We start from the raw sequence: 12,500 nt of genomic DNA, 5'->3' as shown, positions 1-12,500 counted from the left end.
TAAAACCAATGAATCTCAGAAAAAACTGCAGGAACTGGACAGACGGGTATTATAATCTGGTAAAAAACTCTCCTGCAATTTTTTACTGCTGACAAGAGAGGAAAGAAATATGACCCAGTGACTGAAAATGAGAATGATTGGTTTTATTTATCACCATCATAATTGTACTTGTGTCACCAGAGTTTATTTAGCACTTATATGCAACATTGAATGTTATCCAGAAAAGTGATAAATATTACATATAGAGAATTGAAGCATATCTAGTATTTATACATACGGTTTGCTATCTAACAGTGTTTGTATATACTCACTGTGTTCTATGATCATTTCACTTGTGCTCTTGGTAACCATCATATTGTTTACCACATCCAGTGTGAACAATATCAACAAGCAATACATTTCTCAGAAAATCCGTTTGAGTTCAGAATTAAATTAACTTAGGAAATATTAGATAGATTTTTTTCTAGAATAAATAATTTAGAAAATACTGGTATGATACAAGTGCATGAAATTTGTTGTTGTTGTTGTGGTTTTTGTACAGGTTTTCGTGTTAATATGTAATATTCTCAGACCAAGTTTCTCCCCTAGACTGATGTCATGTCCTGTAGCTATTTGTCATTCTTTCAAGTTGTTTTACAGGTTTCATTAGCATTGAAACACTTCATCCTTTAGCTCATCAAAACCTTTTCCAGACTGTTCAGAGTCAGCCAGCATAAAAAAGACCTTTAACATTTTCCAATGCATGGCTTACGTTCGGAGAAGCTATGCTGCATTTCAAAAGGGCTACAAGTATGTGTATGAGACAACCGTTAGAATTTGATATTTCAATAATAAAGTGAAATCGTCTAAAGAGATCAAACATTTTAAATCAAACTTTTCCCTCTGTCAGTACATGATAGTAGTTATGGTTCTGTTTTAATATGTATATTTTAAAGTCATCATATTAATAAAACTGAAAATCAGTTGAAATGGTTTATGAAATAAAGAGTTCTTTTTTTTTAACTGTTGCTTGTTTTATCCCTTTTCTGAGAAATCAGTAATAGCATAGCATTTCAGCATACTTTAGACATTGAAAACCTGTGTACTGTATTTGTGTGTTCTAAACTGTCCTTACTAAATGGAACAGTTCTGGGAGTTAATAGTAAAGCGCATGATGATGGATTCTGAAGGAAGAAAATGTACCAAAACATGCAGATCCAGAACCGATATGGAATCCATTATAGCTAAGATCTAGTTTGAAGTGTTCAGAATAGGATTATATAAAATATTACTTTCATTACTACTCATTAAGTAGCATCAGTAGCTTCATTTGAGTCCTTCACTTGAGCTGAAGGCAAGATTCAGACCTGTCTGAATCAGTTATATTGGCATGAGTGGTTACGTTCAGTTAAACCGTGGAACCAGAAGCGACACAGCAACCAGAACTGAAGCGGTCAACACACTGATCCTGCTGCTGACTTCACCTGACGAATGTTCTGCATCACAAAGAGATGAAAACAGACAGAAATGATCATTCACTGACCTTTTGGAATTTTGTTTAAAGCTCAAGTAGTATAACGGACAGAGTACAGATGCAACGCTGCAAATTTTAACTCTTAAAATTCATGTGCACGTTAACATTAGCATTCTCTCTCTGCATGAAAAATGTCAAGCTTGTAGTCCACGTTCCTTTAATCATGTAAAGTCTTTTTTTCTTACTCCTCTGTTATTGTGAATAATTGTTATTCCTGTCTGATCATAAAAAACTGTGCTTGTTATTGCCGATTGTTGATTTATCATCTTCTGAATTTTGTTTGTGAAATACAAGATTGTGTGATTTTGTTGTGCAATAACCTATACAATAATGCAAGTCAGTTTGATTTCATTATTCAATATCAAATTTCATATAATTTTGAATTGTATGTATTTAAACAATACGAGGGTTACACTTCATTCCATTGTAGGCATTCTACTTGTCAACTAACAGTCGTTAGTAGAATACATGTCAGTTTTGTTCAACTCTGCAACTACATGTCAATAGCAATTTCCAGTAAATTTTCGGAAACGAAAATTTCCAAAAATTTCCAAAGAATCCTGGAAAGTTTCCATAAATTTACTGGGGATATTCCACCCCTTTGCAACCCAACTTACTCTACTAACCCTAACAAAACAGTATACTAATCCGAGTTAGCTGACATGTAGTTGCAGATTAATGGTGGTTAGTTGACATGTAGTTGCAAAGTTACTTGTAGTTAGTAGAATGTGAAAAGTGGAACCAAAAAAGTGCATGGTTGCAATGCAAGAAATTGAGAAAATCTTTACATTTCCTGCATTATAAGCAGGAACTGGGCAGAATGAATAAAATTGTTCACAATCCACACCAAAACTTAGGGTCTGCAAATTAATGTTTTTTTTAGGGCATTCTAGTGTGCTAATATATCGTTTTTTATCACCGATGCCCAGCTCTGAAATTCAACAAAACGTGTATTTGAAAAAAGTTACCACAAAAGTTATATTAGTCTGGATTGTCACTGGAATTTTCTGCAGTGACTCTACAAAAATGGAACTGATTTTTTTCATTATCACAAATTGTGCAAAACTTTCTAATTTGTGTAGGACAGCAAAACGCAAACAAGTTACAACTGTACTCTACCCTACATTGATATAACAGGGTTGTACAATTCCAGTAAAAAAAATTAAAATACTCAAAATACTCATCAAAGTAAAAAAAAATACTCATCTGAGTGCACAATGTTTCACTACAGTGCAAGATTAAAGTGCATCACTCACCGGTTCCATTTATTATGATTGAAGAAGTGAAGATCTGGAAGGGTAACGTGTTGTTTCTAGTTGCTCGAACTACAGTGTTCACTATCTGGGTGCTATTAGGTAGAACGGCATCCGCTCCAAATACAAGATCCATGGAGTTTCGGATTGTGGGCACGCTCCTTAATTTTACACTGGCATCACTGGAGAGAGTTTGGAATCAAGATTCATCAATGAAAACTGAGTGTTATTTTGAATCAGTAGCTATTTTCAAGAATGCACCAGCATATTCATACCTGAAGTCTGTTATGGATATGGTGCTGAATGATTTAGGGTAATCAGCGAGGAAAAAAGGTTCGAGCTGCAAAACAAGAGTTGTTCAACAAAATTGGCTTTCTTTTGTAAAAGCATATTACCCAAAATTCATAAGTAGACACGTCACACTCACCCCTGCTTTTATCATCGAAGCCCTGTTCTGAAATTCAGTAGAACTTTTATTTGAAAGAGCAGCCACAAAGGTTCCATTGGTGAGGATTGTCAGCGGAATTATCTGCACTGATTCTACAAAAAAGGAATTGATTTTAAAGATAACAGAGCAGAGATTGCACAGAACTTTTCTAGTCAAGATAACATAGTAAGATCTCAGAAATCTGGCATATATAAATTAGCTTACTAATGACAGTAATAGTGGTGGCATCAAGTGTGAGGTTGAAGCCTGCAGTTGAATTAGCAGCTGCTTCTTTTAGAGTCTGCACAATGTCAGTGTTGCTGGGGATCGGTTCAGTGGACGCTCCACTGAACACCAACTCAACTTCCGCCTGTACATTTAATTCTTCCCGGGTTCTGGAAACACCACTAGAGAAAAAGGTATGTTTTGCAGCTTATAATTACTTCCATATATTTGATGGGTTGTGGTGCAGAGATGAGAGAAAAGAGATAAAAAAAAAACTGAATCATGCAAATGTCAAAATGCAACTTAACTTATAACTGTAAATGGCTAACTTGTATAAAGGAGAGAAAATCTTACCATATTTTGTGCTGTTGACAGTAATGAGTATAGTCAAATGCATAAATTCAAGTTCCCCTTCTAGGGAACTCAACGCTGCGCCCCCTAGGGGAATGCAGCCTGCTTGACCGGTGTATGAAGCACGTGTGAAACAACACCAATCGATTGGCCCACCTGGCCCATGACGTCATAGGTGAGATGCCCGGAAGTATAAAAGGGCACCTGCTGAATACATCATCCTCTTTGCTGTCTTCAGGAGCCATCTGTTTAAAGTGTGTGTGAGAGACCAAGGCAGCTGAGCAGTGAGTGTGTGCCTCCGTTCCAGAGGTTTCTGGCACTTGAGGATGCACACAATCTATCTGTCATCGGTTTTGGTCAGGAGCTTGCGTGTTCAGTGCTCGAGGGTTCTGAATGCGCTCATTGTGAGTGTTATCCAATGAGAAGCTCCATTCGCGTTTGTCCCTCTTCTCGAGAGATGAGTGACAAGCATTTGCGTCTCACGGTTCGAGTCACGCGGTTGCCGAGGCACAGCGAAGACTTGGATCGCGGGGTTGAGCAGCGCCTTAGGGAATGTGTGCCTCTGTGTTTGGATTCTAACACTCGAGGGCATGTTCTGCTTTCACGTTGGTCTCGTCGAAGAGCACGCGCGTTCAGAGTTACGCGCTCATTGTGATGAATCTCGATGTCTAGGCTCTGCTCGCGTTTGTTCCTATTCCCGAGGGATACGGAACAAAGCGTTTGTGTCTTGTGGCCAGTTCCTGCCACGGCACAGTTTATCTCAACTCGCGGTCATCGCTTTGATCTGCGGCATCTGCACTCCCTCTCTATCGGGTTGTCAGATGCCACAGATATTGTTGGGTTGTTATGACGATGAAGTTTGAGCCAGAGTCGTTTCAGCCCTGATCCTGCGAGATCGTGGGCGGAGCTATATTCAGCTCGGCCGTGCCTCTCTAATATGCATGTTAATGTGTGTGGAGAGCCTTGCTGGGCATGAATATATTTAAATATTCTGTGGTGAGAGGCTTGCGAGTTTTCTCTCCCAGGGTTTTCAGCACCTAGAGTGGTTATGGGGAATACCTTTTTGCTCTGGAATATGGCGGTCTGAGGGCAGCTATGTTCTAGCCTAGATTCTAATAACTAGGTTGGGTTCCCCTTGGCACAAGCTCTCCAGTAAGTGCTGAAGTCTTTGTTTAGGAATCTGCTATTCGAGGATAGCTGTGTTCCAGCGCGGAGACCGCTTCCCTTTTAGGGTTTTTAGATTGTGGTGTCTGTGAGCCCCTCGTCTGGACTGTGCTGTCTCCCCTTCTGGGTTTTAAGTAGATGGCCCACTTCCGTGACCTGGGCAATCCTCAGCCTTATCTGAGAGAACTGCTATTCGAGGATAGCTGTGTCCAGCCCTCTAGTGCTATGGCTACTACTTACATCAGGCTTGATCACAGACTATGATGTTTGTGTTCGCTCTTTAACGAATCATTTACTGATGGTCTGGATCTCCCTCTTGTGAGATCTTGGTCAATAGCATGGTGCTTTTCTAGCCTACTGTGGGACTGACACAGATTGGGGACCTCCTTTATATAGCCTTCTGAGGGTGATTATATTCCAGCCATTGTTTTTGGTGGGACGGGCTTACTTGAATACAGCTATCTGTGGCTAGCTGTGTTCTACTGCAGTTGCGGTGAGCCCTCTCATGGAGTGGACCCCTTTCCTAGAGCTTAGCTATCTGAGGATAGCTATGTGCTAGCTCAGTGATCGCTCCCCTGCTTAGGGTTTTAAGTAGCGGTCTCTTGAGCCCTTACCTAGACAATACTGTCTCCCCTCTTTGGGTCGAAGTAAACAGCCCACTTTTTGTGGTCTGGGTAGTCTCAGTCGGTCCCCCTTCTTGTAGCCCTTCCCAGGTACCTAGCTATTTGAGGATATCTGTGTGTGGGTTTTAAAGTAGCGGTGTCTTTGAGCCCGTGGCTAGACAGTGCTATCTCCCCTGCTAGGGTAGTAAGTAGATAGTCCACTCTCTGTGGTGTGGGCAGCTCCGTAGGAAGGCTATCTTGGCTATGTTATTCTGGTCCACAAGCCTTCATAAGACCTTAGGGACATAGCTATCTCCGCAGCTACTCTCTTTACCTGGGATTTAGGTAGCATCTCTTGAGCTCCTCTAGAGGCTCTCTAGTTAGCCTCTTCAGTGGTTTTGTGTATCCAGACTACTTCTGCTCACATAACATAGCTATCTGAGGATAGCTGTGCTCTTAACTTGAATGGGATGTTCCCCTTGATCTATTCGGGTTCCCCTGTTTCTGCCAAGTTGCGTGAGCAGCCCGTGGCATCAGTGGCATGGCCTGCGCCCCCTTGTCATGCCTTCAGCCTGCATGTCTACGTCTCCTTCAGACAGTGGATGATGTATTCAGCAGGTGCCCTTTTATACTTCTGGGCATCCTGCCTATGACGTCATGGGCCAGGTGGGCCAATAGATTGGCGTTGTTTCACACGTGCTTCAGAAACCGGTCATGCAGGCTGCATTCCCCAATGTGCCCCATAGGGGGCGTAGCATCTCGTTCCCTCTCGGGGAACCATGGTTACATGAATAACCTGAGACGTTTTTATGACATGAAAAATTACACAAACTGTCTGACATTAAAAGCATGATGCAGTGTAAATTAATAAAGTAATCATTTAAAGTATTGAATCAAACTTTTTACTTACATGAATGCAATCACGATGGTCCTGATGAAACGAGGCCCAAACTTTTTTTTATAGACTTCATCAAACTGTGAAAGCAGTAAGTCAGTTTTAGGAATGTTTCCTAATATTTTATGAAACAATTCCATTTTTATTGAAGTAGATCATGTTTTGTTGTTTGTTTGTTTTTGTTTTTTTAAAAGAGTACTATACAGTTGAACAAGAGTGGTAAAAAAGATCATATTTTCTCACTCCCAAAACTTTCAGGCAAGTGCAAAACTGAGTTTAGAATTTTCCTTTAGATTTTTACTGTTATTTAAAATAAAAGAAAAAAATCATTAAATTTGTATGTGTATCTTTGCAAATGCTTCTACATATGTATCACTGTATTGTTCTGCAATTTGAAACATACCATCGTCTCCACCTTTGTGGCTAGGATTTTAAATTCCGTAGTTTTCGGGTCCTCCAGTGCTTGAGTAAAAACCTCTATAATGACAATCTGTATGGCTACAGTTGGCAGAGGACGTGCTGGTGCTGCTGTTGTAGTGGTGGTGGTTGTTGTGGTGGTGGTTGTCGTAGTTGGAGTTGTTGTTGTTGTTGCTTTTGTTGTTGTAGTAGGGCTGGCGGTAGTTGTTGTGGTGGTTGTCGTAGTTGGAGTTGTTGTTGTTGTTGTTGCTTTTGTTGTTGTAGTAGGGCTGGCGGTAGTTGTTGTGGTGGTTGTCGTAGTTGGAGTTGTTGTTGTTGTTGTTGCTTTTGTTGTTGTAGTAGGGCTGGCGGTAGTTGTTGTGGTGGTTGTTGTTGTATTAGGTGTGGTTGTAGTTGTGGTAGGTGTGGTTGTAGTTGTGGTAGGTGTGGTTGTAGTTGTAGTGGTGCTGGTTGTAGTGGCTTTGGCAGTTGTGGTGCTGGGCTCCGTTACTGTTGTGCGAGTTTCGATGTATTGTAGAAATTGGAAATATAAAAGTAACAGTTGAGAAAATTACTCCAGCAAGATTACAAAAAAAAAAAAAGTTTAATAACAATGCAGAGTAATACAGAAAGCATTCTAAATAGTTTTGAACATTCATGATGTTGCTTGTTTGACTTACGTGTTACACTGGTGATATTAAGAGTGGTTTTAGCTTGCAAAATAGTGCTTTTTATGTCCTCGGTATTGGGTAATTGGGTTGCAAATGTCACATTAATTTCAGTGATGATTGACCCACGACTACAGAAGAGAAAGTGTCATAAAGAGTCTTAGAGAAAGAGTGGTATTATACAAGTCTGTCAGATGCTTTTAACAAAACTCATGTACAGTACTATGCAAATGTCTTAGGCATATTAAATTTGTTTTAAGATGGTTATATATATATATATATATATATATATATTGCCTTTGTAAACCAGTAAAAAAATAACAATTTTGGATTTACAAACATTCTTTTTGCAAATTTTGGAATAATATTAAGATGTTCTTTGTATAAACAAGGAGTCCAACAACCAATTGTATGGCCAACACAGACATCTGATCTCGCCATCATCTGGGATTACATGAAGAGACAGAAGCAACTGATACTAAAGCCTAAATCAATAGAAGAATTGTGGAAAATACTGTAAAAACAGTTTTTTTTTTTTAAATAACACCATGAACTTTTATCATTTAACATCGATTATGCAAATTAAGTCGAAGTTTGGTGTGACCACCCTTTGTCTTCAAAACAGCCCTTTCATAGGTGCACACAGTTTTCAAGGTATGTTCCAAGCATCTTGGATAAGCTTCAGTTGTTCTATTGATTTAGGCAGGGCTGCAACAACTAATTGATAAAATTGATTATAATGGATAATGAAAATAATTGACAACGGATTTGATTATTGATTAGTCGCGTCTGTGCACTGTGCTCAAAAACCATCAGCTAGTCACGCTGCTTTACAGTAGTGAATATCCCATTTCTATGGACAAAATGCATATGGAAAATAGCAGAGGACACAGAGTTAACTGCTGCGTGAAAGGTACATGATCCAAGTTGTCTGAAACATGAGAATGCTTTATATTTATAAGCGCTTCAAACAAAAGCATAAGCATTTAACATGTCTTTCTCTGTCATGCTTTGACAGATGCGTGTGCTGTTTAATGCATCTGACCTCAGTTTCCTCAGTGCAAAACATATATTTTATGGTTGTAGCATTATCTGTAAATGCTAGAAAGTCCCACGAGTATTTCAATTTTTGCATATTCTGACAACAAGCGAGTCTTGTTAGAAGGGGTGCTGTAAAGGGGGGGTAAGGTTAGGATGATTCCAAGGGCCTGACGAGGGAGATGGGGCCCGGAACATGATTTTTACTGAGGGGGACCAACAACTCCCCAACCTCCCTTTTAGTTTTAGAATTCAGTGTTTGTATTTTTTAACCCTTTTTGCTTATAATGTACAGCATAACCTACATAGAAACATTGACTATATTTGTTTTCCTAGGCTTTATATTACACATTGTTTGGAGGCCACCATTGGGTAAGATATGGAATAACATTGTTTAAAATAATTGATTAAAAGTATTTTTTTTTTCATCTGATTAATAAAAAATAAAAAATAAATCGACAGATTATCAAAATAATTAGTTGCAGCCCTAGATTTAAGATTTAGCCTCAGTTACCTCTGTCTGTGTGATCCCATATGAATGTTTGGATATCTAAAATTGTTATTTCTTATATAGAAGAAAAATGTATAAATTGCTATCTAGATTGTCCTGTGAACCAGAGACTTTTGTCTTCCAAAAATGAATTGTATTCCTATTTAAAAGGAAGAAATACTCACCGGAACTTAATAACGTCGAGTCCAATGAAGGAGGAGAATTTCTTTCTAAATAATGGTTCCAACTGTGGAAAACAAGTTGACAATGTCAGGTTCAATATTTAGTTAACAATTCTGAATTTTAATCACAGAAGAAAATACAACATGAAAGAGATTTGATAGTCATGCATTTGTTTTAACATGATATGAAGTTACTGTTCCAGAAGTTTCCAAATTTTAGTGAATGATAGCATTTACTGTCTAAGTCTTCTTTGTAGTTCTTGTTCAACTGTATGTCTTACCGTACTTGGTCCATCATCCGCAATTAAATTATTTAAATGCTTGGAGGGAATATTTGCACCCATTTTCACCTTTTGTTTCTGTTATTTGTTACAATTATTTATTCACTTATTTTCTAACTTGTTTTTAACTTTGCAGCAGGTTTTTATTTTTTGCTACTTCTTCTACAGGACTTTTCCTGTCTTCTCATAATTATACTCAGATGATCGCCCAGCCAAGCCACACACAAGTTTGGAATTTTTTTATTATTTTTTTTAATTTAACTGTTGTTGAGAAATTACTCTAAGACAGGGATCCTCAAATCTGGCCCACGAGATCCACTTTCCTGCAGAGTTTAGCTCTAACCCTAATCAAACACACCTGAACATACTAATCTTAATCAATGTCTTCAGGAACATAAGAAAATCACAGGTAGGTGAGTTTGATCAGGGTTTGAGTTCAACTCTGCGGAGCATTGGCCCTTTAGGGCAAGGTTTGAGGAACCCTGCTCTGAGAAGTTCAATAGTGAGAATGCAAAAAAGAAAGTGTGATTGGCAATTCTTTGATGTATTAACATTTAGCAGCAAAGTTTGACAGTAAAATATGAACTAATTATTAAAATAGCAACATATTAATATTTACACCAGGGCATAAATAAAACAGAACACTATTTGCACTGGAGTAAAAATAACCTACATTACTGTCTATGTGGGGTGCAATTAATTAGGTACACTGCTATCTGTTAGTGTGCAGAATTAAATACTGAATACATTCCAATGTAAAGAGTCTGTTACTATTTAACTTGCAGTGCAAACGACACCTTGAATTTTTGCTATGCAACGTACCACATTTGAGACTTTGTTTTTTCTGGTGTTAAATGCGTCTGAATCTGGATTTGACAGATCATCCACAAAAGTTTCATTGCTGGAAAAACTAAAAAGAACTGAATGGGTTGTGCTTGGGGTTGTTGCTTGAGCTGTGGTTATTGTAGGTTGAACTGTTGTATCTGAAGTGGTTTGTAGAATTGTAATTATTGGAGCCCGTGTTGTGGTTGTAGGTTGAACTGTTGTTTTTGGGGTTGTAAGAGGGGCTGTAGATGTAAGTACAGTTGCTGTTGTACGTGCAATTGTTGTAACCAGGGTTGTAGATTGGGCTGTATTTGTTGTAGGTATGGATGTTGTTGAGTTTGTTGTAACCACAGTTGTAGGTTCAGTTATTAGTGCCGTTTCTGTAGAAGAGGCAGTAGTTGGAAGTGGAGTTGCAGTTGTAGGAGAGTTTGTCGTAACCACCGTTGTAGGTTCAGTTGTTTGTGCTGTTTCTGTAGAAGAGGCAGTAGTTGGAAGTGGAGTTGCAGTTGTAGGAGAGTTTGTCGTAACCACAGTTGTAGGTTCAGTTGTTTGTGTCGTATCTGTAGAAGAGGAAGTAGTTGGAATTGGAGTTGCAGTTGTAGGTGAGTTTGTCGTAACCACAGTTGTTGATTCAGTTGTTTGTGTCGTGTAGGTGAGTTTGTTGATTCAGTTGTTTGTGTCCTTTCAGTAGAAGAGGCAGTAGTTGGAAGTGGATTTGCAGTTGTAGGTGAGTTTGTCGTAACCACAGTTGTAGGTTCAGTTGTTTGTGTCGTTTCTGTAGAAGAGGCAGTAGTTGTATGTGGAATTGCAGTTGTAGGAGAGTTTGTCGTAACCACAGTTGTAGATTCAGTTGTTTGTGCCGTTTCTGTAGAAGAGCCAGTAGTTGGGAGTGGAGGTTCAGTTGTAGGTGAGGTTGTAGCTTCAGTTGTTTGTGTCGTTTCTGTAGAAGAGGCAGTAGTTGGAAGTGGAGGTTCCCTTGTAGGTGAGTTTGTCGTAACCACAGTTGTAGGTTCAGTTGTTCGTATTGTTTCAGTAGAAGAGGCAGTAGTTGTAAGTGGAGTTGCAGTTGTAGGAGAGTTTGTCGTAACCACAGTTGTAGGTTCAGTTGTTTGTGTCGTTTCTGTAGAAGAGGCAGTAGTTGGAAGTGGAGGTTCAGTTGTAGGAGAGTTTGTCGTAAACACAGTTGTAGGAAGTGGAGTTGCAGTTGTAGGTGAGTTTGTCGTAACCACAGTTGTAGGTTCAGTTGTTCGTGTTGTTTCAGTAGAAGAGGCAGTACTTGGAAGTGGAGTTGCAGTTGTAGGTGAGTTTGTCGTAACCACAGTTGTAGGTTCAGTTGTTCGTATTGTTTCAGTAGAAGAGGCAGTAGTTGTAAGTGGAGTTGCAGTTGTAGGTGAGTTTGTCGTAACCACGGTTGTAGGTTCAGTTGTTTGTGTCCTTTCAGTAGAAGAGGCAGTAGTTGTAAGTGGAGTTGCAGTCGTAGGTGAGTTTGTCGTAACCACAGTTGTAGGTTCAGTTGTTTGTGCCGTTTCTGTAGAAGAGGCAGTAGTTGGAAGTGGAGTTGCAGTTGTAGGTGAGTTTGTCGTAACCACAGTTGTAGGTTCAGTTGTTTGTGCCGTTTCTGTAGAAGAGGCAGTAGTTGGACGTGGAGTTGCAGTTGTAGGTGCAGTTGTTGTAACTACAGTTGTAGTTTCAGTTGTTTGTGCCGTTTCTGTAGAAGAGCCAGTAGTTGGGAGTGGAGGTTCAGTTGTAGGTGAGTTTGTTGATTCAGTTTTTTGTGTCGTTTCTGTAGAAGAGGCAGTAGTTGTAAGTGGAATTGCAGTTGTAGAAGAGTTTGTCGTAACCACAGTTGTAGATTCAGTTGTTTGTGCCGTTTCTGTAGAAGAAGCAGTAGTTGGAAGTGGAGGTTCAGTTGTAGGTGAGTTTGTCGTAACCACAGTTGTAGGTTCAGTTGTTTGTGCCGTTTCTGTAGAAGAGGCAGTAGTTGGAAGTGGAGGTTCAGTTGTAGGTGAGTTTGTTGTAACCACGGTTGTAGGTTCAGTTGTTTGTGTCCTTTCAGTAGAAGAGGCAGTAGTTGTAAGTGGAGTTGCAGTCGTAGGTGAGTTTGTCGTAACCACAGTTGTAGATTCAGTTGTTTGTGCCGTTTCTGTAGAAGAGGCAGTAGTTGTAAGTGGAGTTGCAGTTGTAGGTGAG

General features: G+C 39.3%; 1 protein-coding gene and 1 long non-coding RNA gene across 2 annotated transcripts in view; one reads left to right on the top strand and one right to left on the bottom strand.

The window, feature by feature from the left end:
• Positions 1–118: 118 nt before the first annotated feature.
• LOC107670399 (cell wall protein DAN4-like) lies at positions 119–9,499 on the bottom strand. Its single transcript, XM_016462995.1, has 9 exons — positions 9,486–9,499; positions 9,208–9,269; positions 6,834–7,336; positions 6,446–6,510; positions 3,419–3,600; positions 3,194–3,306; positions 3,042–3,106; positions 2,770–2,948; positions 119–1,475 (listed from the first exon to the last, which is right to left on the bottom strand). Exons 1-9 carry the CDS (start codon positions 9,497–9,499, stop codon positions 1,384–1,386), a joined length of 1,275 nt encoding a protein of 424 aa, XP_016318481.1. The 3' UTR covers positions 119–1,383.
• Positions 9,500–12,221: 2,722 nt separating this feature from the next.
• LOC107670412 (uncharacterized) overlaps positions 12,222–12,500 on the top strand; it is a 2,378-nt gene continuing 2,099 nt past the window's right edge. Inside the window, exon 1 of the long non-coding RNA XR_001632090.1 lies at positions 12,222–12,315. This is a non-coding gene — a long non-coding RNA (uncharacterized LOC107670412). The remainder of the gene's footprint in view (positions 12,316–12,500) is intronic.

This window comes from Sinocyclocheilus anshuiensis, unplaced genomic scaffold, assembly GCF_001515605.1.
Source record: "Sinocyclocheilus anshuiensis isolate Anshui unplaced genomic scaffold, SAMN03320099.WGS_v1.1 scaffold1033, whole genome shotgun sequence".
Taxonomy (NCBI): Eukaryota; Metazoa; Chordata; class Actinopteri; order Cypriniformes; family Cyprinidae; genus Sinocyclocheilus; species Sinocyclocheilus anshuiensis.
The sequence above is the reverse complement of the archived record's forward strand: the minus strand, read 5'-3'. Positions and strand labels throughout refer to the sequence as shown.

What these genes read in the sequence shown, in the direction of transcription:
- LOC107670399 (XM_016462995.1), bottom strand. An exon ending in CCACAAAGGTGGAGACGATG is followed by an intron (nt 6,511 to 6,833) that starts GTATGTTTCAAA and finishes CTGCTTTCACAG; the next exon opens with TTTGATGAAGTCTATAAAAA. An exon ending in ACCATCGTGATTGCATTCAT is followed by an intron (nt 3,601 to 6,445) that starts GTAAGTAAAAAG and finishes CTTTTTCTCTAG; the next exon opens with TGGTGTTTCCAGAACCCGGG.